This window comes from Magallana gigas, chromosome 2, assembly GCF_963853765.1.
Source record: "Magallana gigas chromosome 2, xbMagGiga1.1, whole genome shotgun sequence".
In the NCBI taxonomy this organism is placed as follows: domain Eukaryota; kingdom Metazoa; phylum Mollusca; class Bivalvia; order Ostreida; family Ostreidae; genus Magallana; species Magallana gigas.
Genome location: NC_088854.1, coordinates 45,127,129 through 45,154,952, shown reverse-complemented (window position 1 = coordinate 45,154,952; position 27,824 = coordinate 45,127,129). Strand labels below are relative to the sequence as shown.

At 32.9% G+C, this 27,824-nt stretch overlaps 2 protein-coding genes and 1 long non-coding RNA gene across 5 annotated transcripts; 1 reads left to right on the top strand and 2 right to left on the bottom strand.

Moving 5' to 3' along the window:
* Nucleotides 1-539: 539 nt before the first annotated feature.
* On the bottom strand, nt 540-6,325 carry LOC105338682 (NTF2-related export protein 2). Of its 2 annotated transcripts, XM_011443907.4 has the most exons (4): nt 6,216-6,325; nt 5,320-5,406; nt 1,392-1,536; nt 540-1,003 (listed from the first exon to the last, which is right to left on the bottom strand). In XM_011443907.4, exons 1-4 carry the CDS (start codon nt 6,228-6,230, stop codon nt 846-848), a joined length of 405 nt encoding a protein of 134 aa, XP_011442209.1. In that variant the 5' UTR covers nt 6,231-6,325; the 3' UTR covers nt 540-845. The 2 variants fall into 2 exon arrangements, with proteins under 2 accessions (XP_011442209.1, XP_011442208.3); XM_011443906.4 differs by lacking the exons at nt 540-1,003; nt 1,392-1,536 and adding an exon at nt 2,688-4,600 and having other exon boundaries at nt 6,216-6,268.
* LOC105338685 (malate synthase) lies at nt 3,316-27,824 on the top strand. 2 transcript variants are annotated; one of them, XM_034445452.2, is made up of 15 exons: nt 3,316-3,454; nt 10,025-10,136; nt 10,983-11,114; nt 11,267-11,482; nt 15,787-15,877; nt 17,914-17,990; nt 18,116-18,226; nt 21,262-21,321; nt 23,862-24,018; nt 24,228-24,432; nt 24,540-24,618; nt 25,078-25,170; nt 25,255-25,327; nt 25,416-25,483; nt 25,810-27,824. In XM_034445452.2, the coding sequence occupies exons 2-15, from the start codon at nt 10,029-10,031 to the stop codon at nt 26,113-26,115; spliced, it is 1,776 nt and encodes a 591-aa protein (XP_034301343.2). In that variant the 5' UTR covers nt 3,316-3,454; nt 10,025-10,028; the 3' UTR covers nt 26,116-27,824. The 2 variants fall into 2 exon arrangements, with proteins under 2 accessions (XP_034301343.2, XP_034301342.2); XM_034445451.2 differs by lacking the exon at nt 3,316-3,454 and adding an exon at nt 6,297-6,436.
* LOC117681349 (uncharacterized) lies at nt 11,334-14,362 on the bottom strand. Its single transcript, XR_010709962.1, has 3 exons — nt 13,759-14,362; nt 12,724-12,824; nt 11,334-11,462 (listed from the first exon to the last, which is right to left on the bottom strand). It is a non-coding gene; the product is annotated as an uncharacterized lncRNA (long non-coding RNA).

Below are 27,824 nucleotides of genomic sequence, written 5' to 3'. Positions count from 1 at the left end.
TGTGTGAAGCAAGAACTTCCAATGTTTCTACATAAGAAAGATGTGGACCCGACACAAATTAAATTGCACAGACAGACAGATGGACAGACAAGGTGATTCCTATATACCCCCCAAACTTCGTTTGCGGGGGGGGGGGGGGGGGGATGTTATAAATATATCAAAATATCAACAACAAAAAATATCAAAAAGTTAATCTTAAAACTACATGTATTGTTTACAATAACTAGCTATAGTTTACGTATGTTAATATAGTTTTGAACATAAATGACAGATAACTAGAGTTTATTGGCTGAAAACTCTGATAACAAATGTGAAACAAAAAATCTGATAATCATAGTTTTATGATTTGTCTTCGATAAATTTCTGGTTTACATCTTTTTATACTTTGAATTTTTATACTTTATTACACATACTAGTACATGTACTAGTATACAGAGTTTGAATTTACTTTGAGGTTACATACAAGTAAAGCACAAAATGTTTCCATTAAATAAACATCTACTTTTTAATCAACTTTAAATTTCAACTTTAAGAATGAATGTTTTGTAAAATAACTTTATTTCAATAAAATTCACTATAAAACAATATCCATGTATTTACATTTCTACAATAGACAGGGCTCCATCCGAATCTCCTCATACAATTAATTTCTGTACACTCTTCAATGAAATCTTCTGACTTTTCATCGCCTACAACAAGCTCCATATTCCATTGGGAAATTCTAAAAGCTAGCTGACAATACAGAAGGACTCTTCCACTTTTAAAATCCCCAAATGACCGATTCCTATACATGAGACCGCAGTGTCAATCTGCCTGTAATACCAGTCAGTATTCTGTGATCACTGTCAGTCCTGAAACCTGAAGCTATCACTGACCACCTTCCATACATTGTTCTGCGATGTCAGCATGAAGTTCTGGTGGAAGGTCTTTGATTTCCTGTTCTGATATTTCACAGTTCCGTAAGTTTTCACGATGATTGAGAACTGGCCTCCTGATACTTTGTCTGAAAATTAAAAAAATAATTGCATGACAAGTAAAATGTCAAATGCCAATGTATTTAAAGCTATGCTGCACTGTGTCAATGACATTTTTAAGTTTATTAACTTGTACTCCCACTTCTAAATTTCCAAGAAATTGGTGGTCCCCAATAACCTATGCACCGAACCTACATATACTGTAAACGTATTATATTTGGTGTGTACGGTATTTGGCGAAAATTAGTTTTTGAACAAGTTGGCGGGGATTTGAATTAGCGTATTCTTGAATGTGACTATTCATATACATGTATATACGTTTACAGTAAATGCTGAATCTGCACCAAAATTTTCAGATACTAGAGCAGATTTAACCAACTGCCCCATGATAATGTATTTTTCAGTTTTTCTGCATACCTGAGATAGGTTGACAGTCCAAGGATTCCATCCTGTGTTCTGTGACAGGTAGTCCCTCCAGGTATTTCTGGATATTCTCTAATCCCGACAGTCCGTTTCCATTCCACACCATTGTTGCTGTATCCAGGTATAGCTTGTTAAGCATCTGAAACCAAAGATAAAAACAGTCGTGAAGTTCAGTCAGACTTGGGGCATGATGAAATCCAATAAAGCCCTATGGGCTTTATGATAGATTTGATCTCGCCCCGACCGACCTTATAATATTCAAAGAATGATTCCTTATTACTTATATTTATATAACTTTAAGCCATCATATGATTAAATATCTAAATATAAATATGTGAAGTTTAGTCCGACTCTCATGAAAATTGTGACTACATATCTCATTAATTTTGTTCTGTGCAGTTGTGTACATAATTAAAATGTCATAAGCAAGCTGTAGTCTAGTTTATTTCAACATTCTAAGGGGAAAAACTTGTACAGTGTTGTCAGTACAGTAAAACACGCTTATAACGAAGTCCCAGGGACGGCCAATTTAACTTCATTATAAGCGTAATTCGTTATATCCGTAAAGTTTACAACATGAAATAGAGACTTGGGGAATGAAATTCACTTCGCTGTAAGCGTCAATTCATTATAAGCGTGTTCGCTATAACCGTGTTTTACTGTACTTGTTTCTTAACACAAATAACAGAACATCTGTATTAATTGGATTGGTGAAATATACCTACCATGCCCTGAAAGTACCCGGTAATGATACAAATCCCAAATACATGTATACGGTAAATGGATACTCCATCTTTTTAATATGCAAATCAATAATTTAAACCATAAATGTTTGAATCATCTCAAATTTTAAAATTGGCGTAAAGTTAGGAGAGAAATATGTAGGCATATTTTCTCCTTTTCAATGTATTTATATATATATAAATTGAATAAAATGCTTCTTAAATTAACACCACTATAATTGTATTTAAAGTACAAAAATTAATATATCAGGTAATTGAATTCCCTGTCCACATTTTTTCCAGCCTAATACCGTAGTTTATTTACAGGTATGTTAATGTAATGTTTATTCTTTATAATTTAATTTTGTAGTGCAGAGGCGAGTGCAACGAGCTCGCCAAAATTCCCTATATACGCAACACAAATTTTGGCGAGCAATCGCGAGTCTCGCTCTGCTGAACATGCATTAAGTCACACAAAATGGCATCATATATGGAAAAATTTTAATTTGGGGAATTTTAAAATCCTTAGTGTTTTTAAAAATGTCAAATAAAAGCAAGAAGCAAGACATTTATTGCAACAGTTTTAATAAGTACCGTACATGTACCAGGTACATTGTTTTCATCTTCATCATTCTCTCAATTATTTATGTCTATAAGCCGGAAAAAAGAATCACCAGTATTGGTCATAACAATATCAAATTCACAAATACATGTATCATAAATAAAAAGTTATCACATTTTTTAAAAATATACCGTATACAAATCACATAATTGTAATAAAAATATGTAAAGGAATTTAAGAGATCACAGATAATTAAAATCATCAGGTTGTCTAGCCATATTAACACCAGTATGAAGACTAGCAGACAAAGGCAATGACATGTCTTTATTGATAAAATAGGCACTGAATATACTTAAAAACCACTTTACATTGATTGATTGGATTGTTATAGATGCAGTGATAAATGAAATACCCTATCCAATGCAGTTAAATATTTAATAAAGCTCCTGTGTTAGCAATAGTAAGTCAGCATGTGCTCTAGCTATATGCCCCTCATCCATCAACATCTGTAGCTTTTTGTGAATGTTTAACCCTAATAGCTTCCTTATATGGATGCAACATATATCCCGCAGTGACTTTGCACTATAAAACAGTTGTTGTGCTTTTCTCTTATGAAACACTGAGTCATTGTCAAGGTCATCCAACTTTAATAAGCAATCCTCAAACTCGTAAACATCCGGATAAGTCGCCCACTTTAGAAGCAACAGGAAAATATCAGCAGCTTTGGAACTCAGGTGACTGCTTGGAAACATCTCTGGAAGAGACTCTGATGGGTAATTCAGTTGCAGAAAAAGTTTAACCAACTTCATATTCTCTTTTCTAGCAGCCATAGACAGTAAATTCCTTCCTCTTAAGCTGTTCTTCAAAATATCACCGTCTTCTTGAAGAAGCAGTTGACAAATTTTCAAATTTTCATTTGACACAGCAATACCCAAGATACTTAATTTTTCTTCCTGTAAACCTTTTCCCAGACTGTTCTGCTCTCTGGGCATATAATTCACATCTGCTCCATATGTGAGTAAATGAGAAACAATCTTTGTATTGTTTTCATGCACTGCAATAACAAGGGGAGTTAAACCCCCATTGTCAGAAACGTTAGGATTTGCTCCGCCTTCTAGTAAATGAAAAACACTAAGATCATCATTTTTTGACACTGTTATATGCAAAGGACTTCTTCCATTTGAATTGACATCACATACAAGAGCACCAGCCTTGACAAGAACTTTAACAACTTCTGAGCTAATTCTTGGTCGTGATACAGCAGTGAACAGGGGAGTAGAACCTTTAAGATCTTTAGCATTTACATGGGCGCCTGCCTTTATAAGTAGTTCAGACACAACAGGATCCCATTTCTCTGCTGCCATGTGGAGGGGTGTTGTTTTAGAATGCTCTGGAGCAAGATTTACATCACAACCAAACTCTATCAGAGACTTGATTATCTCAATATATTTCCCCTTGAACGCTGTCTCATAGCGAAAAATTGCACGCATCAAGGGAGTTATACCATGGTTGTTTTGAAGATTTTTGGACATGTGATTACTTTTCAAAAAGCTAAGAACAGCTTGACTATTTCCATGTTTACAGGCAATGTGCATGGCAGAATCACCAGATTTATTTTCAAAACAGAGATTGGCTCCCAACATTAGCATATCCTCTATAACGGCAGTATGTCCCTTTTCTGCAACAATATGTAACGCTGTACCCCCAGAGTGATGTGAGGAAATGTAGGGTTCAGTGAATATATAATTAACATCCACACCATCAACAAGTACACATTCTTCTAATTTTGACAGATCGCGATTAACTGCTGCCATGTAAAATTTCTGAATGATATCCGGAGATTCTACCACCATTGCGATCATGCTCTTGAATGATTAAAGATGTTTTGGTGACAGGATTTAGCTTTTGGCCAATTTTTCCTGCCAAAATCAAAGATATTTTGTAAATATCTCAAAGCAGAAAATACAAGCACATTATTTGGAAGTACTGGTACGAATTTATTAAAAAAAATTATTAAATATATTACAATAAAAGTAAAACAAAAGTTCACAGTATTAATCAACTACATTCTATATAACACAACCATTCTCTACAACATTCAAACTGAAGAACAGAATTTGTGGAGTGGTGTTTGGCAGATTTTCAAGAGATTTCATTTTAGATCACACATATACCGCACTTACTCTTGTCAAGGAGATAATTTACTTAACATTGTGCACAATGTAAAATGTAGTGAACTTTGTCTACCATCTTTGCTAGCCAAGGGTTTTCGGTCCACTTTGCCCCCCATAAGCGAAGTGATAGTTTAATGTAGGGAATGAAGTGGACCAAAAACCCTTGGCTAGCAAAGATGTGTCTACAAGATTTATCAAATTTCAAGTTATTAAACTTAAAATTTTATTTCAGATCAGTATGACATAGGTAGCAATTAACTTACAATAGCATGTTAGTGACATTTAAAAATATATACACATGTACATATATTTACATATATTCTACCTTTATAATTTTCCTTTTCCTAACTCTTAAATGTAAAACATAGAGAACCAAACAACTGACCTGCAATTATCTTACCAAATACCATATGTTCGTGTAAACTTACATTGAGTAATATTTTGGTAACTTTTGATTAACTTACATGTCTCTTTTTGTCATATGTCTCATAATATAGTTTGGCAAACTGCTCTCCTGCCTCAGAGGCTTGGTCAATTTTAGCTGCAAGATCCTGTGGGGAAAACAATTATTTAGAAATATGGAATATGGTAAACAAGGATGCTCGTGCATCACATAACTTGCCTGAGCAAATAATACATGTAATGTCCAATTCACATTTTAAAAAGGCTTTTAAATAACTTGAATATTAAATACCGGTATATATTTTGTACATGGGTTTTAGTGAAAAAATATTCACTGCTATCTCCGTCCTTTTTTAAAATATTAGTTTTGTGATAACTTATTATTCCCAGTTTTTAAATCAAATATATATGGTCACTCTAGGCCAATTAAATTTAGAACATTAAATATGCTTAGAAACGATCTTAGGTGAGCAGATCCAAGGATCAGTCCGATCTCTATATCTACTTTATTAGGTTATGCTTCTTTTACATTTGATATATTAACCAAATGAATGAAAATTGATAACAATTAGAGAATAGTTGTCAATGGTCAATGGGACTCTTAACAATACCAACAGAACTCTAGCTTAGCAACAGAGGAAATTCAAGTTACATACTGTATAGATCTTCATAATCTGATAAACACCAAAATACAAATAAAAAAGGAGTTTTTTTAAATTTCCTCTTATAATTGATTAAGAGCAGTATAACGTCGTCAGACAATGAAATATTACATATACTCTGTTCCATATTGACATGGCTGACTGCTTCAATGCTTAAGAATATAGCTGTAGTTTGTGGCATTAAAACGCATAAACACACTTTAAAGATTGTCTTTTAATTATGTGTATGTCAATATATGTTTAAATTTACATAAAATCATCACAAAACTAGATGTTAAATCACGCAACTCTCCTACCTCAGTGGGTGGCATGTTAGTTGTTGTGAAACTAGATCTTCTTTAATGAAGTTAAAAAAGGCGTACTCAATGATTAGAATATTGACACACTTTCTATGACCATACCTCGAGGCCACGTTATTTGTTTTTGAGGCAATCATTATGTAAACTAGGGTCCTATAATAAAAAGAGGGTGGCGTAAAGAATTGAAACATTCTAGAAGACCAAGAGCACAAATTATGGTAAGCAATTGATTTCTTTATTATAAACGCTGTGCAAGCTAGGTTGCTGTTTAGTAGTTTAATGTATAGGGACTGACAAGACCCAAAATACCGGTATAGGCCTATCAGTAAACAGGTTAATACACGGCTCTCACAGCACTTTTTGGCACTTGAGCAAGACTGGTAAAATTGGAAAAATAGGAACATTTGAGGGCATTATCCTGTTATTTACTTTGCGAAGTAAATAAGTTCGACGTTGTTGACGTTAACGTCAAATGTGTCAGAAGTTTTCACAATGACATTTAATGTACATTCTTACTTCAATTATATACATTCAGCACACATTTCCATTTCTGTCATTTTCGGTGTCAACAAGCATATATTCATTTATTCCGTAAAAACATCCATAAGATTTACATTCTTATTGTGGTTTTAGTGTAGGTAATTGGTTATGTTACCTTTTCATTTCAATTAATATATTCATGGTATAAAACTCAATCCGCCTCCGCTTTTCATAAACTAGAGTTATCGGTAATGAAAGAGTTATCCTCTCTTATAAAATTTTAAGTTTAATAACTTAAAATTTTCACTTGGATTAAGAATTTCTATAATCGACTTTTAGGCTAACACATTATTATGCCCCGTTTCGAAGAAGGGAGGGCATATTGCTTTGTTGCTGTCTGTCGGTCGGTCAAGCCACCAAGAGTTTCCGTTCATTTTCTTGGCAGAGGATGAACTTATTGAAATGAAATTTGGTATACAGGTTTATCATGATAATATCTAGGTCAAGTTCGATATTGGGTACGATCGAGCAATTTTCGACAGAGTTATGGCCCTTGGTAGAAGAAAAATACCAGTTATTTGCAGTTTCCACTCATTTTCTTCGCAGAGGATGAACATATTTGAAAAGAAATTTGGTATACAGGTTTATCATAATAATATCTAGGTCAAGTTCGATATTCGATACGATTGAGCAATTTTCGACAGAGTTATGGCTCTTGGACATAGAAAAATTTCAGTTATTTGCAGTTTCCATTCATTTTCTTCACAGAGGGTGCATATACTATCAACTATAATGTAGTTCACAAAGTAAGGTTGGTCCCGTACTATTATTCAACAACAAAACACGTTAATGGCGCAGTTAATTGCCAATCTCTGTTATTTAATTATGTCTCTCTTAAAGATAATCTTATAAAACTTTTGCTTCTATCATAAAATTAACACTATATGTCAACATGCCGTATATCAAATGAGTTATGTACAGGTGTAATATGATTATCTAAACATAATTAACCCAAATTTAAATTAGCATTAGATGAATGATATTTTGAACGGATGGTCAGATTTAAAAGCAGAAAATAACAAAGGAGAAATTAATTAATAATGTAAGAGGATGGGAGAAATAATGACACATCATACTGGGAATCGAACTTTAAATTCAGGCCCCCAAAATCTGTTATCAGTTGCTGAACCAGTTGAGCTCTCTGGTGCCGGTGATCAAATGATCTGACCTTCACATTTCTCCCCTTAAATGATTTCACCTCTCCATGATCAACATCTGAGGTTCTTTCCCTTGTAGGATCCGGAGTCAACCTGTCAGTTCCAGGGGCTAGTCACAGCACAAAAATATAGGGTAGGGAGAAATAATGTGAGGGTCAATCAAACCGGGTGGATCACTTGTGTCAAATAGCTCAGCAATGGTACAGCACCTTACTAGATATTCAGGGGGGAGGGGGGAGTAGGATTGAATGCAGTGTGATCTGTCATTATTTCTCTTACCCCTTTACAATGCCTATTGTAGGAAGGCTTACTAATGCTCATTTTTTGTCATCAATATTTGTGTTGATTTTGGACTTTAAGTAGTTGACCTTACTTTACTTTCAATAGAATACTGGTTGATTTCATATTTTTTTTCAAGCAGTCATTTAAACAGTTTCTAAAATCCAATTTGTTTTTTCCGTGCTTGTTTTGGGATAAAAATTAGTAATTGGGTGCAAAATTACTGCAAAGACACCTATAGTTACGTTGTATCTCTCACTAATTCTATAGTACATTGTAAATAAATTAACATATTATTATAATGAGATTGAAGTGGACAGATTTATACTCTTATTCATGGATTGAGGGGATTAAGGTTATTTACTGTGAGATGCATTTTTTATTTAAAAATTACCCCCGTATAATTCCCAACTCTTGTTTCATAGAAAGAATAAATGATTTAAGTACTGAACAACTAAGTACCTATATAAGAGGCATATTATATTCCATACCTCTCCACCTCCACTTCATTTTTTTTTCAGTTGGTAAATTGATTACTTTTTAGAAGCTCGATCCACACAAACTTATTACCGGTTATTTTTTATTAGTGCATTATGACCAATCTGATACTGTGACAGTGCCTCAAATGGTTATCATATAATCTCCTTCCTCTAATATATCACATATTGCCAAAATCTGGAATACTGTTTAGATCTGTCAATTTACCAAACATCTTTTCGTCCATGCTTCATATCTGCCATATAATAATAAAGGGAATGGTATTGTAATTAGTACATGTATTTCTATTGATCCTTCCCAGGGTTGTGTTTTATTCAGGTGACTGTTAATGCCCATGGGCCTTGTTATTACATTGCGTCTATCAGGTTTTTTTCACTTGTCACAAAATTTGCAGAAATCAGATTAATTTGCTTCAGTCATTTTTTACGATTTAAAAAGTTTCTTATAGAAAATGTTACAAGATATAATTTATGCGTATTCAGTTATTTGTGATTTAAAAGAGATCGCAAAAAAGCGAAAATTAGATCATCGCAAAAATTACCAGATAAACGGTATTAGGAAAAACAGTATTTTGCAAATATATTAAATTAACATTGCAATTAAAACCTTAAATATGTGCATAAAATATGGCAGTGAAAATCTTTTGGTCTTTTAACAAGAAAGCTGAACAGGAGAAAACATGCAATGTACAGAAGAGATTATTTGTAATGTACATCCTTCCTCTTATGTAATCAGAAATACAGTACATGTATTTGTATTCTAACTGTCAACATGTAATCAAGCTTTAAAGCCCTGTAAGATACTTCCTGCATGGCGAACAAAAAGTGTATATGATACATTGATTTTATTGAATATTGAAATTTACCTGTCAGTCTAAAGGAAATATTTTGTTATTTTGTACAAAATTGGACAGATTTGTTTATCTTTTATCCGTAGGTTATAAAGTCAATTAAACTACTTGGCAAACATTTTTATGTATAAGTTTTTGCATTGAATGTTTATTTATTCCTATTTTTCGCATTAAAAATTATTACAGTAAAACACGCTTATAACGAAGTCCCAGGGACGGCCAATTTAACTTCGTTATAAACGTAATTCGTTATATCCGTCAAATTTACAACATGAAATAGAGACTTGGGGAATGAAATTTACTTCACTGTAAGCGTCAATTCATTATAAGCGTGTTCGCTATAACCGTGTTTCACTGTAATGTGGTATTTTGTTTTAGATTTACACAGCAGGTACTGTTTTCAGCCTTTACACTATTCAATTTAGAAATTGCAGCATGTTTATGGCAGGTATAAAGACAGAATTTTTTTTTTCTTTTCATAGTAAAATGGAGAGTTTTCTTAACACACAGCGAAAAATGTCTGCTGCTGAAATTCAACCAAAGTCTTGTTCATTGAAAGGAGAATCCTTTTACTTGCATCAAGAACTTAGAAAGGTAAGCAATATTGGATCCCTCCTGGTTTGTGATAGTATACAGTTGAACTTCGATATCTCGAACACAGATATCTGGAATACAATGGATATGTCGAAGTGATTTTTAAGTCCTAACCACCTATTTTTAAGTATTTTAGCCTCGAATACTCGGATATCTCGAAGTTTTTCAACACCCCAATCTAGTTCGAGATAACGAAATTTGACTATAAAGGATTTGATCAACCCCACGGTCACTTATAATTGCATTTTAAATTTTAATCACATTTTTTGACACCCAATTTTTTCAGTATGAATCTCCTATAGTTTTTAGGCTTTGATATAAAAAAGGTACTGTAAACGTATTACCAGGTATATTTAGCGTGTACAATATTTAGCGAAATATGATTTTTTAACAAGTTAACGTGGATTTGATTTAGAGCATTTCTGATTGTATCTATTTATCGACTTATTTATTTTACATTTGGCGATGTACTTGATTTAGCGGACGGCGTTTTCCGCCAAAAAACGCCAAATAGAATACACAGCCAAATGTAATACGTTTACAGTACTCAATATCATTGCAACTGCAATGTTTGCAGAAATCAAAGATTATGTTTTCAGTTGTATTTACAAATTGTAAGGAATGCAGGCAAAGTTTATTGTTGTACATTGTACATATAGTCTTGTATACAGTAACCTTGATACATTTCATTGGTTTTTAACCTCAACATAGCTGCAGAACTGTAGTTCTCCTGAAAAGTTTTTAATGGACAGATGATTTAATAAAGCATATGATTGACTGTTTTTAAAAAGTTGCTTTTTTTCGCTGACCCTTTATCATGTTTATGAATTGTGATTGTACATGTAGATGGGGATCTCGAACACAGAGGTAGCAGACCCCCTGGTTAACTGTGAGGAAGCCTACAGAACATTGCTGACTCCAAAAGCAGTTCAGTTTCTCTCAGAACTTGTTCAAGAATTTGATGAGAAAGTCACACAGGTGAACAATCTATTTTATTAACTGTTTCTATTATAAACAAGTTGTAATTTTTTTTATCAAACAGACATGGACATGCAATTTTTTATAGCTAATTGTTTTAAATATTTGGTCTCTGTAAAGATGTGGTGGAATCCTTTGACATTTTCTCTAAGGTGCTACAAGCGAGAGAATGGAGAAAACTAGAGTTGAAACAGTCTGACACTCTTCCTGATTTTGATCCAAGCACTGCTCACATTCGACAGTCAAGTTGGACTGTCTCTCCTGTTCCCAGAAGGCTTCAGTGTCGCCATGTTGACCTTGGTGATGTGTCTCCTAGCAACACGTCCCACTTTGTTGCAGCACTGAAATCTTCAGCACAAGGAATACAGGTTAGAAAATATACCGTAACAATAATCAACATCGGTAAAAATCATAGAAGATACGCAACTAAATGTAAGTGAACTAGTCAACTAAATATTATTATTCAAGTACCGGTAAATATATCTCTTAGCAATACTCAAGTTGTTATGTTGGTTTTGAAAGTATGAAATCGATACCAAAATACAGTAGAGGGTTGACTTTAAATATACATGTACATGTAGTGCAATAAAGGTAAAAGACGAACAAATAATTTTACACATTTAAGAAAAAATGTGAACTTTTTTTATGTTCATGAGGAACAGTGAATTTTGGAGAAAAATACCACAATTTTAATGGTGTAAGCAATGCTTATCATGTTTATTTTTGACTGATAAGACATCATTTTTACACCAAACATCCTGTGGCAACATGTTAAGAGAGACAAAACAAATTGGTTGTTCATGAATGGCATGATGGGTATTGTTAGATTGTCATTGGATTTCTGTCACACAATGACCATCTTACAAAACCACATCAGGCTGATCTCAGTGTCCCCAAATAAGGTCTTTGATGACTGGAACTACACAGCTACAACATGTACTCTTCAGAAATAGGTGTTGGACTCTTCAATATCGGGGATAACATTTAATTAACATATAACTTTACAACATGTTAATCTAGGGAACATTTGGGTAAAGTATTATTTAGTATTGCTAGCATCTTATCCCTTTTATTCTTGCTCATTCAGCCACAATGCACATACATTTACCAAAGTTATCAAAATTAGCTTTGGTAAATGTTTGAAACAACACTCTGAACAACAGACACAGGAGCACACCTTCTATGGTTACCAAATGGTCGCAGTGTGTAAACTCTCACATAAGGTGACGGGACTAGTTACTGGCTACGCTATGATTAATGCAAAATGCAGATTATCAAAAGGAACTTTACTTTACAATCATAAAATTATTTCTTTTCCAAATTTAAGTTATACCAATGCATCTTTTTTTATGATATGGAAGAGTAATGGGAATTAAAATACTCCCTGGTAAACATAGTGGACACTTCACAGAATCACCCCCCTCCCCTCCTCTCCCCCTCCTTTCCTCTCCCCCTCTCAGTCCAACTTTAAGTTATTAAATATAATGTATTACTCTCCCCATATCAAGCAAGTTTCATTACTGGTAGTCTTACTGCCCTTCCCCTTTCCCGTTTCATTCAAGAAAATTTAAACAACAGTGACTGTTACAGGCATCAATAGTGTTCTTACATTTCCCATGTTATTATCCTGGCTGTTCAAGTGGGATCAGCTGAGTGAACCAGATGCTCAGCTCCTTTGCCTGGTAACATCATTAATCTTGGGTTCTAACCCTGCAAAGTTTAAAAACATATAAAGTTGACATGATATTGTCAAAATGACTAAGAATTCTCACCCTGCAAAATTTAAAAAAACATTTAAAGCCATGATATAGTCATAATATCAAAATTCGGCATCTTCTAAATTATAGTGAATACAATAAATATATTCTGTTTCACATTTTGATAGAGTGAAAAATATTTCTTTCAGGCTTTCCATGCATGAAAAATATTTCTATAATATTTCATGGATTTTGGAGTGAAACAAAACCAAAAGATATATTTTACTGGCGATCTGAAGCTTTAGTAAGGAGTTGGTTTTTTTAAATGGAAAATCAACAAATGAATATGGATTAATTAGAGTTAAATTTTTATATACCCTTTAAATAAGCCCGAGAATTTGTTTAAAACACATTTTAGATCAATTTACAGTGTGAAAATTATTACAAATTACAATGGTGGAAAACCCTTTAAGAAGGCTCAATGGTTGTGGCCATTTTTAGACTCTATTGATCTTCTCTAGAAGAAGAGCTCTATATAAAAATATAGAAAATACCCAAATTTAAAAGATTAATTTTATGGATTTTTTCTTTACTAAATAATAATTTATAGCCAAACCTATCATACCTTAAAATTCTAGTTAGATCTGATGGTTAATTTGTTGATCATCCAGAAAAAAAAATTTGTTGACCATCCAGCCTCCTTAAAGGGTGTAATTAAAAAACGTGAACCACACAAAACTCACCACCCACCCTCATCCACCTCCCATTTAGGTTTGAAAATGATGGATAATATCATCATAAAGTTGAATCGAACATTATCATGGTTTTATGATAGCTAGGAATTTAGATTTAATCTTTTTTTTTTGAAAAATGTGATATGGTATTATAAAAATTAACTACAAAATATAAGAGATATTTTCACATGAAAGTGATGAGAAACAACATACCTGGAGATTCCTGGGTTCAAACTGAGGTGTTCCAGGTAAATGGCTTCAATTTATAGTCATTTTATTACACAAAAGTTACCATAGAAACTGAAGTTGATTATTAATTGCTAACTAATAATTGTCACCTGGTAGGTATTTCGATTTCAAAACAGGTGTTTTAAATGTCATTTGTCTGCAAGTCTCACAGTTTGTTCGGGATCCTACTGAGCGGCCAGTCCTCAGACACTTGACTGACATGTCCAAATTGTTTACACCCAATAATGGAAGACATCATCCAAAACCTACCAAAGGGTTGCATTAACAGTGTTAGCAGAATTATCTCTGTCATCAGCGAAGCCCATACATGTATATACCATCCTATTATCACTGAATGTAATATTACTGGTGCTTCGAAGAGTTGCTTGCAGATGTCAAAATTGTATTGTGTTAATTTTATCATGTTAATGTTATATAAAAGGATTGAAACCACTGAAACAAAACAAGCCTGAAATTACATGTGTTTGGATATAATAGAATTTTATATCCTTTGGTGTGCATGGAAGTTTTAAGATTAGATTATATGTCCTTTTCTTGAAATAATCCTTTTTTTAGTAAAAGTTAGGATTGTTCAGAATGCTCCAAACCCTATCCAATCATAAATGATGTATCTATGTAGTTGCACAATATTTGAGGATATCTACTGGTAAATTCAAGTGTTTAAGTAGGAAATTACATAGATATTTTTTTTAATCATTATGAAATACACATGGAAAGTATGTTAGAAAGTTTAACTCTGACGTCATTTCTCTATTTCTCCTTTGATCATGATGAGGTTCTAGTGCTATGGTATTCTCAAGTCGTTTCAACTTCACATACTGCATTTGGTTTTTTGATGCTGGTTTTTTTTTTTTTTTTGGGGGGGGGGGGGGGGGGGTTGTATTGAATCAGTCTGAACTGTTGATTTTAATATGTTAGAGTACAAATCACTGTTTCTGACAATGTAGAACTATTCTATTAAACAACAACTGAGTCATTTTTATATAATGAATTCAGGTGTTTTTAAATATGTTGGCCACATTTTTTTTTTATTGTTACAAGAAGTTTCAAGACTGATCAACCCAAATTTTGCAGCAAGAACAGAAGTACCTATATGCACTTTCATTGAGTTAAACTTTTCATAGTTTCCTTATCAAAGTGCATGACAATCCACAGTTTTAAGATATTAAGAGTACAGTGACATCTATTATCCGTTTAACTGACATAGTTACCATTTTGGCTGACGATTTGGTAATTAGCGGTAAATTTTTAAAAAGTTGAATTTGTCATTAATGATGGTACAAAACCAAAAGGCATGAGAAAGCATAAGTTCACCTTATTTGATTAAATTTGTGCCACGTTTTATGAATAACTCCCAACAGGCAAAGGTTATTGTGTATTTGGGACAGAATTTTTTTTTATTTCGATCATTCCCTTTTTTGCTCTTAATAGTACAGTACCTGTAATTGAAAATTAAGATTGAAGTTTTTCAAAATTGCAGTATATCAGAACTGCAGCAAATCGAAGGGTTCTTGATACTGAGCTAAAAACACATCAATTTGGACTCAGTAAATATTTAAGAATTCCAGATCACTTTGACATACATGTTCCCATGGCTTTCAAGATTTCTATGTAATACATGTACCAAGTGTACGGTAACTGTATCTAAAAACTTCATTCAACTTGATAATATTCAGCTGCCTGATAGCCTGTTGATCTTTTGATTCACATAGCAATTAATCTTAAAAAGAGTTCCATGAAAACCATAAAACTTACCGGGTTATCAATAAATAAATTACTTTTTTAAAGGGGGGGGGGATGGGAGGGGGGATTTGATTCTATTGATTTATTTTTTTTTTTACCAATTTTGAGATATTCCAACTAAATTTGAAAATGTCTTTGTTGTTTGAAGGAAAAAATAAAATCTTATCAAAGAATGATGATTTATAGAGGTTGAATTATATGTACTTAATTATCAGTACCAGTACATGACATTTTTAATATTTTTACCAGACTGACTTTGATGATGGCCATTGTCCAACCTGGACCAACCAGCTCCAAGGGTTACATAATGTTTACCGAGCGGTACACAACACCTTACCAGGTACAATAATGTAGCTTAATTAATACATGAACATGTATCGGAGGTAAATAATGTAACTTAATACATGTATTAAGATAAATTCAGTTAAGGTAGATAGTAAAGACTTAAGGATTTTAAGAGTGTAGTTTGATACATGTCATGAAGCTGGTTAAGTTAAGGTATAGACTTATGTTAGAGTCTTAAGATTTAGGTATAATTTTTTCATTGTATTGTTGTTCATGTCCTCATTGCAATCTCTATATCTGTATATGGGTATGTGAAGATAAGATTTTAAATGTAATTAGTCAAAACATATTTGAAGATCGTTTTCATTATGATGTGATTCAGCTGTTTTTGGTCAATATGTGACGAGGCCCATTCATAAATATTAATGATAATTACTTATTTATGTGAGAGTAAATAAATCTCCCATATCAGAGGAATATGGTACATATAAGATGAAAAACAAAGTACCAGTAGCTTGCATTGCATGCTTGTAGGAATTTTGTATGATCACTAAATAGAAAGAAATGATTCAAACATTTTCAATACGTGTGCTAGCATACCGAGTTCCAGGGATGGGGTAATTGAAAAAAGTATTTGTAATTGAGTGTAATTAATTACATTTTTCAAAGTAATTGAAAGTAATTTGTAATTGAGCCTGTCTTCAATTACAAGTAATTGAATGTATTTTTAAAAATACATTCCAAAAATATTGTGTATTTTCAATTACTTTTCAATTACATCTCAATTACTTTTTTTCCAAGTTTAAAATATAAAATCGGTGTCTTATAATGATAAATAGATTTTATACATGTTTGGCATGGACTTTTGTTTATACAATAATTAAATGTCCCATAATTTTTCATATGTTTATACAGCATAACACACTGCCCAGGGCAATAGGTAAAGATCTAATTTTGTGGAGGTGTGAACTCCTCTAATACCCAGGAACCCCCATTGATTTTAGACTTAAGGGAGTCAAAATATCTCTTTCTTGTGAATTATAGCAATTTTTATTTGTATACTGATATGCTGTACTGCCGGAAGTTGTACTTTCTGAATAAACATAGTTTTAATATGTGAATAAAAATTAATTCACTATAGAGAAAATATTATTCAGAACCAAAAATGAACTCAATGGTACTTAATGAATTTAATGTTAAAAAAAAATTTTCTAGAAATTTTCAAGAAATCTGATCTGAACTGAACTGTACAACCTTTAAAAATATAACCTTACATAAAGCTCTGTATATCTTAATGCCGTTAATATATGTATATGTTCTCAAGATTTAAAAAAATAAAACTAAAGTATTTGAAATGTAATTAATTACATTTATCAAAGTAATTGAGAGTAATTAATTACATTTTAAAAAATCGATGTAATTGTAATTGCAAGTAATTGATAAAATTGTCAATGTATTTGAAAGTAATTAATTACTTTTCAAAGTAATTGACCCCAACTCTGCCTAGTTCAGATACCAAACACAATTTATGCATAATAATGTGTACAATTAATGCTATGAAGAAAACATCTATTAAATAGACTTAAAAACTACAATGTGGTATCAATTTTTAGCTCACCAGAGCTGAAAACTCAAGCAAGTTTTTTTGATTACTTTTTGTCCAGTGTCCTTCTGTCCAATAGAAATCTTTAAAAATCGTCTTCTCAGACACCAAATGCAAGCATTTTGACATTCTGTTAATTCTTTAACATTGTTTAGACTTTGGTTCCTGGACAGTTCTTGGGCTTCACATGTTTGATGTGGGTTTATATTCTATTTGATTTAGATCTTCTTGAGAAATTCAATGCTTAAATTGTGATATGACTGTACATACGTCCTCTGACAAAAGGGACTCAATGATAGAATACATGTAATAGAACAATAGATTATCTGGAGGGAAAACTTAAATTTTTTTTCATACAGGATCTGTTATACTACATTGTCTAGCTATTTTGTATTTGACTTTATGAATCTGATCATATTATGGCTGCCATTGCTTAGGTGAGCAATGTGGCCCATGGGCCCCTTATTTCTTCTTTTATCAAAAACAAGGCGTTCCAAACATCCAGGATGCTCCTGTACTGATGCTTAGACCCAGAGCATGGAACATGGTGGAACATAACTTGATGGTATGTGTTGAATTAAAACTTGATTTTCAACTTATGCAGAGAGAGAGAGAGAGAGAGAGAGAGAGAGAGAGAGAGAGAGATGCTTTGTTATATATTTGATATGGACATAACCATAATTTCTGTAGGTGAACGGCAAAGAGGTTCCAGGCCCGTTATTTGACTTTGGCCTTCTCATGTTTCATAATGCTAGTATTTTGTTGGAGAAGGAAAGTGGACCCTTTTTTTACCTTTCAAAAGTAAGTCAGTCTAAAAGTCTCTGATTTTGCAAAATTTTGTCATTTTTCTTGAAAACACTTTCAAGATTACATTTTACCTAATGATGTATATATTTGTCTTTTTAGATCACCTGAGTCTCTCAATCTATCTTCTTAGTCTCTTTCTATCAAAATTTTAAATTTCATGTCTCCCAAAACACTCAGTGACATATAGTGTATAGGGTAGGGGCTCTTAATGTAGGGTGTTGCCAAAATGGTCAAATTTTACATTTTACCTCTCGTAATGTATAGAGGTAATCTTTAAAATTTCTTTACTGAAACTGGTCAGCTAGAAAAGCTGTAACTTGTGTGGAAGCATCCTCAGGTGGGGTATATTCAAGCTTCATCAAATAATGATCCCCATGAGTAGGGTGAGGCCAAAATAGGGGGTCAAATTTTTACATAGGAATATATAGAGTAAATAATTCTTTAAATATTTTCCTCTCTGAATCAAATTAGCTAGAAAAGCTGTAGGTTGTGTGGAAGCATCCTCAGATAGGGAAGATTCAAGTTTGTTCAAATCTTGATTGCTGCGGGTAGGGTGGGGCTATAATAGAAAGGGGTCAAATTAATACATAGGGATATATATAGGGAAAAAACATCTTCTAAAACACAATCTGCCTAAAAAAGTCAGTTCAGACAGTGTAGATGAAAATTTGTCAAGCTCATAATCTTCAGGAGTAAGGTGGGGCCACATGGGGTAGGGGCTCCTGTGAATATTATAAAGGAAAACATTTCAATTATTTACAGAAAGTCAAATGTCATTATACGGGATATGGTTTTACTAATATGCAAGCATTTTGACATATATTTTGATTCTTAAATATTGTTTAGACTATGGCCCTTAGACAATTCTTGGGCCTCACAAGGAATTCAAAGTTTGATGTACGTAGGTAATCATATATAAACAGCTGTTTAAAGGGAAAGGTCAGGCAAAAATAAAGAAGAGTTGAAATAATTATATTTACCATAAAAATGATGTCAACAATTATATTTCACTTAACATAATCCCAATTAAGCAATTATCACTGATTAAATATCAAAGTTTGACAAAATCATGGGAGCTGCCATTTTGATGCTCTTCACTGTTTAGAGTTAAATATTGTGTGGCTTATCTTCGGGTTTTATCGCAGCATCCCGATAACTTCCAAATGCCCTGTGATGTCAGCATACCCCATTCAGAGTTCTTATCAGTTCACCCATGTGGTCAGTGCCTAGGAAAGTTTAACAGTTATGTGTGTGTAAATATGCCTGCTTGTCAAGCCTTTAATTGCACAAATAAGCAAGGAGAATGCAAAAAAAGTTTTTTTGTGATACCAAACCTTGCCAAAGATGCTGCATCAAAACAAAGATGCAAACAATGGATTACTAATTTAAAGAATGGAAAGTTGTGTTTTGAAACTTATGTTTTCAATACTAAAAAGCTTGTCTGTGAAGATCATTTCACCCCAGATTGTTTTGAGAGAAATCATGTGGCAGAATCTCTTAATTTTTTTCCACGATGTAAAAAAATTGGTCAGTTATGCAACCTATATCTCCCATATTCCCAACTGTATAATCGCACTGTTTTTAACACATGCATTCCTCCACAGTGGGCATCACCTCGCATTGTCCACAGGAACACCATTCCTCTAATATTGGAATAATTGGACTTGATGGGTTATTATCATTAGCAAGATTTTCAAGTTCTTCCGTATATTCAGGTTCAAATGCATATGGTTCTATCCCAAATACATTTTCTTGCGCCATTCTTCCAGAATTTTGTTATACAATGTGTGGGTCAAGTTACCGAAGTGGTATGCTGACGTCACAGAGATGCTATCATGGCAGCCTCCATGCCCTTGCGGGAGATTTAACACTCACCAGATAATTAAACCAAGATTTACGGCTTAAGATGAGATATTGGGATAAGGTATATGGTGGGTGTTAAATACAAACTTTAGTATATCTATTTCACTAGAATTTTTTTTTACCTGACCTTTCCCTTTAAGATCTTCTCGAGAACTGCAATGCTCAATATGTGATATGACTTTAAAATCATCCTGTTTCAAAGGGGTTCGATGATGAACATAAGAACATGCAGGGGAATTTTTTTTTCATACAGGATCTATTATACAACACTGGTAGATATTTTATGCCCTCCTTCAAAGAAGGGATGGCATATTACTTTGCTGCTGTCTGTCGGTATGTCGTTCGGTCCACCAACAATTTTTGTTCATTTTCTGAAGAGGATGAACATATTGAAATGAAATTTGGTATACAGATTAATCATGATAATATTTAGGTCAAAATCTTTTGGGTACGATCGAGCAATTTTCGACAGAGTTATATTTATATGGCCCTTGGAAGTAGAAAAATTCTATTTATTTGCAATTTTTGTTCATTTTCTTCGCAGAAGTTGCACATATTGAAATGAAATTTGATATACAGATTAATTATGATGATATTTAGGTCAAGTTCGATATTCAGTACGATTGTGCAATTTTTGACAGAATTATGCCCCTTGAACTTTGAAAAATTCGTATTATTTGCAGATTACATTCATTTTCTTTGTGGATGTTTCCAAGGGAGGGGGGCATAAGTGTTTCACAAACATCTCTTGTTTGTATATGACTCAATAAAGCTGATTTTATAAGGTCTCTATGATGCCCAGGTGAGCAATGTGGCCCATGGATCTCTTCCTTCCCCTTTCCCAAAAGATTTTTTTTTCTATTATACTGTTGTTACTGGAATATGTTGTAAAGTCCCATTATTCTAATTGTTCAGTATTATGGTATCATCATCAGGAAATTCCAAACATCAGATAAGTCACGATAAATTGCACACAGTGGCTAACAAGACATATGATGAAGTCCTTTATAAAAATATTCATTATTAATTCTCACTTGAGAGCCATACAAATTATGATATGGATGAAATAAATAGAAAATAGTATAATATGTGGTGTATTTTGAAGCTTGAGAAAAGTTTTGAATCATAAGAATAAATGAAATTACAAGATTTTTTTTTATTTGTAGTTAGAGAGCAGTAAAGAAGCTGCATTGTGGGATGCTGTTTTCAGTTGGACGGAGAAAAAGGTATGGAATTTTGGAATAATTGGAAAGTAACATTAGTTTGAAAGAATACCTGTTTTCACAGGTTCTCTTGTAGCTGCAGGTCTGTAGCTTCAGATGAACGATCTGGGAGCTTTAGTTCCATAAGTGTTAAAAAGTTAAAATTTTCGGCACATAAAAAATTGTGCTAGTTTTGGACTGATTAATCTTATTTCCACTCAATTTCTGTGAAAAAAATTAGTACCATTGAATTTTTCAGGCAAATAACGACAGATATCGTAACTTAATTTTCCTAGTTTTGGACTGATTAATCTTATTTCCACTAAACTGAGAAAAAATTAGTACCATTGAATTTTTCAGGCAAATTACAATACCGGTAGATATCGTAACTTTACTTGCCTCAGACTTTCTCTTAAACACGCCAACGAACCTCAGAAAATGAAGTATTATAAATTCACGCGCAGATCTCGAGTCACAATTTTTAAATGTATACAAACTGTGCATGTACAAGAATGATTCTAGTTCAGTGGTCTAGATCTTCTGGGGTTTATGGTAATGTTCCTGATGTTGAACAAGGTGACCTTTGTTCAGTCTGTAATGCTTAGACACTCCACTCCTTTTACTATTACACATCTCGCTGACTTTCAGAGTGTGTCTAAGTCATGCAGTCTTTCTTTTATTCATGCGTTGTCATTCTGTGAAGCATTTTAACTTTTAACATCTCTCTCTCCTCTCTCTCTGAAAAATATTAGAATCCCTTAGAATCCTTGTACATTAGAATCCGTTAAAACGGGCTTGGCCCCTTTGGATGTATCTATTTCGTAAATGTCCGATATGCAATGTCAACTCGTGCACGCACGGGTCAAAGTCTAGTTTTGATAAAGATGCGTAGATAATAGTTGTATTTACTCTCTACAGAGTTCCTTATCAACATCTGAATCATTTAATATTGCAGCAAAATTGGTATGATGTCAAAGATTTAATCCTGACGTTTTTCACTGTTTGTAACAAGATATTACTTGCTTCCATAGTTTAGAGACAGCTGATGTATGAAATATTGACATAGGCATGTTGGTGTGTGGCAACGCACTATGAAAATATTACCCACTTTGAAAAAAAAATTTTAGTGCGTCAATTTTGGGACCAAATCAAGGCACTTTGAAAAAATTTCAAAGTGTGTTAAATTTGAGACTAAGTTAATGCACTACGAAATTTTTTTTTTACACACAAAGTGCGTTATGAAGGTACATCCACATTTTCTATTATTGAGACACTTAACCCACCTAGAAAAAATATGCATAAATCAGAAATTCTGGATACTAGTGAATCTAATTTACCGTCTTTAAGAATGGGGGTGGGTGTTTGGATTAAATAAAGATACAGCTAGGTTATTTAACTGATAACAGGAAGAGGGTCTCTTAACCTTTTTCTTTCCTTCTAAACCATATGATATTCAGCAACTTATAGTAAACATTAAGAACTGAAAAAGAAAAACTCTTTATAAATTAATTACAGTGATATTGAAAAAAACAAGCTGGTCAAACAATACACTGACTTGCACATTCTAAATCCTCAAAAACTTGTACAAGCTAGTTTATACTATGAACAATTTCCAGTCTCATCTTGCTAGCAAACCTTATAACTGGAAGTTCAAAAGTTCAACAGTCAACGTATGAAAAATAACAGCAGATGTGAGAGACTATACAGTGCTCTTCCATCAAACAAAACTGTCTACTTTTTAATGTCATCAAATAATAATTATGTGCTATTGAACATGCTGTAAATTAAGTTGAATTTGACGTGTTGAAGGTGTTAACGAGCTTGGTTCAGTCGTAGGTGCAGAGGATGACTCAATCTCCAGCTTGGTTCAGTCGTAGGTGCAGAGGATGACTCAATCTCCTGCTTGGTTCAGTCGTAGGTGCAGAGGATGACTCAATCTCCTGCTTGCCTGCTTGCTTACTTGAACCTTAATTTTACTTCTGGGAGGAACAAAGGCTTTTGTGACAACACCCTTCCCCCTTTGTCCAGTCTTGCGCTAGCTTTTCCAGCTGATACCACTGAGATCCCCTTTTCTCCATCTCTGTGAGAAGGTTCCTTCATTAGGTGTACTTTTGCCTTCTCCTTGGTCTTTTTCACTGTGGGTTCCACTGGAGTGAGGGACATTTTTGGCTTCCTTAATGGCTAATCCTTGGCCATCTTTTTTCACATTTCTAGTTTTATGGGCTGTTGATAATTTATTTCCCATATTAAAAAGTCTTTGTTTCATATTTTCTCAGGCCATCAGGTGTCTGTAATTTGTCTAATCTCCAAAGCAAATTCGTATGTGTATTTGATGAAATTATTGCATGATCTTGACTTATGAATAACCACGCATTGTATCAGAATAAAACTGTACTTTTACAGTTGAATTAACTAGTAAACTTATGTACAAAAGATAATTGCATGAAATGCATATGAAACTACTAATTTTTCTTAATGTAAGCAGTCAGTATCAAATGGCAAAATTGTAATAAATTACAAGATTGAAGTTAGTACATGTATTAAGATTTTCATTTTGTTTACAGCTTAAATTGCCACATGGATGTGTGAAAGCTTGCGTGTTAATTGAGAATGTACTAGCCTCTTTTGAAATGCATGAAATCCTCTATGCACTGAAAGATCATTCTTTGGGACTTAACTGTGGGATCTGGGATTATTCCGCCTCTTTCATCAACAAATTTGGTAAAGTTTACAAATGTATATAATCAACAAGTACATTATCATGATAGATTGTTCGATAAAACCTGGTGCGATTTATATTATCATAAATACTGATAATCAATAAATCATACTTTCTGAATAATGAATAAAATTATATATAAAATATTTCTTAATGTGATAAACATCTGACATACTGTTTTATTGACATGAAACAATATTTTTATTTGCAGGACACCGTCGAGACTTTCTTTTACCCGATAGAAATAAATATGTTTCCATGGACCGCCATTTTCTAAAAAGCTACATGGATTTAGTGGTACAGACTTGCCATCAACGTGGTTGCCATGCAACAGGAGGAATGGCAGCTCTACTACTTCCTAAAATGTCTACAGAAAATTACTCAAAATATCAGGAAATTCAAGACAAAGTTTTGAGGTAATGTAGAACTGATACTTTTGTATTGTGATAATTAGTTGTACATGAATGACACAAATGTAGAACATTTAGTTGACGTGTAATTTACTATGTGATTTTATGGACAGGGCTAAACAGAAGGAGATAGAGGCAGGAGTGGATGGCTTCATGGTTTATGATGTTCGTTTGGTTCAACCATCTCAGCAGGTAGTCCATCAAATGGTTATGAAAATACCCAGTTTTAGGTAGAATTCTATAAAAACAAGAGTATTTTAACTCATACAGAGGTATATTGTTGATGCCAGTATAGCTCTGTATTAAAAGGGCTCAATGGCCGTGGCCACTTTTAGACAGAATTGATCTCCTTCAGAAGAAGAGCTCTGTATAAAATTATATGAAAACACCAAAATTTAAAGTATGAAATACTAGTTAATAGCTTAACAAATTATACATGTATTTTAAATTTAAGGCAGATCTAAGATGGTTAATTCATTAATTATTTTCATTGCTTACAAACAATTTGTTACCATGGAGTTGTATTATATTAGATCAAACCTTTTCAAACATCTCTGATGTTATTTTCTTTATTTTGTATTATCATGGGTGAGTGGGTGAAAAAATGAATTAAAAGAACCATTAAACTCAAACAATTTCTCTTTTTTACAGTTGTGGAAAAGACTCACCTCTTCAGAAAATCAGTATTCCAAGTTAAGGTCGGAGGTCAAGGTCACTAATAAAGACTTGTTATTAATGCCTTCAGTAAGTGTCATAACAATAAAAATTATGATATTACAGAGAGTTACATTCTGGTTGATTCTTAAACTTCTCAATTTCATTTTGTAGGGTGGTGTTACTCATGATGGTCTAAGACATAATATTGCTGTAGGAATTCTTTTTATTGAAGCATGGTTAAGAGGTGTGTGCAGTTTTATCATTGATTTGAATATGTGATTAAACTTGTGTATTGATAAGTATAATTATTTTTTTGTTGTTCTTTTCAATAGGTGTAGGCCATTACTATTTCAAAGGTGCCGTAGAAGACTCGGCAACTGCTGAGATATCCCGATCACAGGTAGGAACAACGATTCATAAGGATATGTGAAAAACGTATACTAGTAGTACATTTTTTAGAGAAAAAGTCAATGATCATGGTATCGAGACCAATGCTTTTTTAGACCACCAATTCCATATCCCTTTTATTGAATTTTTCCTTCCAAAATACTATTTATAACAGGTAGTTTGTCATTCTGGTATATATATATAATTTGACCTATAATGAATAAGGAAATTAATTTTAACTTCAACATATTTTTAAGTCGTATAATGAATAAGCCTTAAAAACATTAAGAAACCAGATAATTCCTCTGTAAACTTGAATTATTGTTTCATTGTGTTAAGATTTGGCAGTGGATTAGATTTGGCGCAGTCCTAGAAGATAATGGCAAGCCGGTTACCATGGCAATGGTGAAGAGTCTGATATTAGAGACAGTGCAGGAAAGATTCTGGTCCAAGGAGACCCGACACATAGTGACCGACAAGGACCGACAGAGGCTGCTGAGTGCCGCACAGATGTTCCAGGAGATCATCTCCAAACTCGATTTTCCCGAGTTTATTACCACTTATCTAAATCTGGACCACACGTTTTTGAAGAGCCAGTCTGCCTTCTCTTTCTTGAGCATGTCAGCAGTGGAATCTCATTTATAATGCAGATTTCTGTTAATTTTTGTTGTTGCCTAGTCACCGCTAAAGTTTTCAAATTTTCATAATTTAGCAAACCTTGGTTGATTTATTAATGGCCTACATCATTAGATGAAGTATGAATCGGTTGAGGTGTGCCATCTATAATAGGAAATTTTGGTAGTATTTTCAATGCAATATGTACTGATCTACAATACAGATGATTTACTATTGCTGATCACTATATGATGATTAAAGATAAGAGATGTAATGATAATAATATACCAGTACTGTTTAATTTTGTTTTGTATTTTTTGTTCATGAGAGCTAACGATAAACAGTTAGTGTACGATCATTGCAGAAAAAATGCATCTACCGGTATATTGCTAATTGAGTCATATATTTTTTATAGCAAAGCGTGCTTCATATCATTCTCTACTAATTATGCTTGCACCTCTGGAGGTAAATTCACAGTTGATTATGAATTGTTTGTTATGGGTATCAAAGAATCTTGTTCTAATGTTTGATAGGATGAAAAAAATAAACATTCCATTATTTTTTTACAAGGCAAATCCTGTTATGAAAATGATGATTATTGCATAGGTAATTTTTATAAACGAACACATTTTAATTAGTGATCAAAGATAATTCATCAGCTTATGTACCGTAACTTATGAACTGCCTGTAACAATCTGTGTTTACCAGTATATAGAAAGGTTTCAATGTGAAAACTTAAAGATGATGAAATATGTGTATGAATATTTCTTGTGTCTGTTGATGCTAGCATTAAGAGGGCTCAATGGTCATGGCCATTTTTACACCATATTGATCTCCTTTAGTAGAAGAGCTCTATATAAAATTATAGGAAAATACCCAAATTTTAAAGTCAAAATTTATGGATTTTTTCTTTTGTTAATAATGGTTTACCAGTATATGTAATAAATCATATCTCAAAATTTTAGGTACCGGTAGATCTGATTGTTAAATTGTTGACCAATATGTGCCTCCTTAATACATCTGATATTTTGTGCCATAAATATTTTTTTGTGGATATTTAGAACAGCATTAGCCTTATATCTTTTTTAAAATCTTTACTGATGATTTGAATGATTTATTACTAAGATACATGTGTACTGGTTATATAAGATTATTTTGTTACCAAAAATCAATTTTCAATAGACTTTGAAATTGTAAAAATGAGGAGGTTACTTTCAAATCACAATATGTAACCCATTCGCCTTGTATTAATGTCACTATATTATGAATAGGCCGAATTTTGAGGGGGGGGGGGGGGGGGGGGGGGGAATGGGAGATTCTTTTGTATGTGTAAACAATTTGATTTGAATGCAATTTTTTGTGATAAAGAAATGAATCGCGTTTTGAGTACTTATGAAAACTGCCCTGTTCATAAATGATTTTGTACAATGTTTTAATTACCTAAAAGTTTTATTTTTGTAAAAAAAAAATTGGCATTCTTTGATTATGATTTTAACTTTGGGCTGTTGTTAAAATTGTAAAACAATATTTTTCATTTGTAAACATTTGTGTTTAGACTATTACCTCGAAGACTAAAAAATTCAAAAGAAATTGTGATGCAATTTTTACACCCATGTATTTGTTTGAAATATGTTCCAAAAAAATCTCCATAATTTTAGTGCATATTATATAACTATTTTTTATCTTTTATCATGTACTGTGATATGTATAGTTTTCTATTAAAATTCCATTAAATCTTA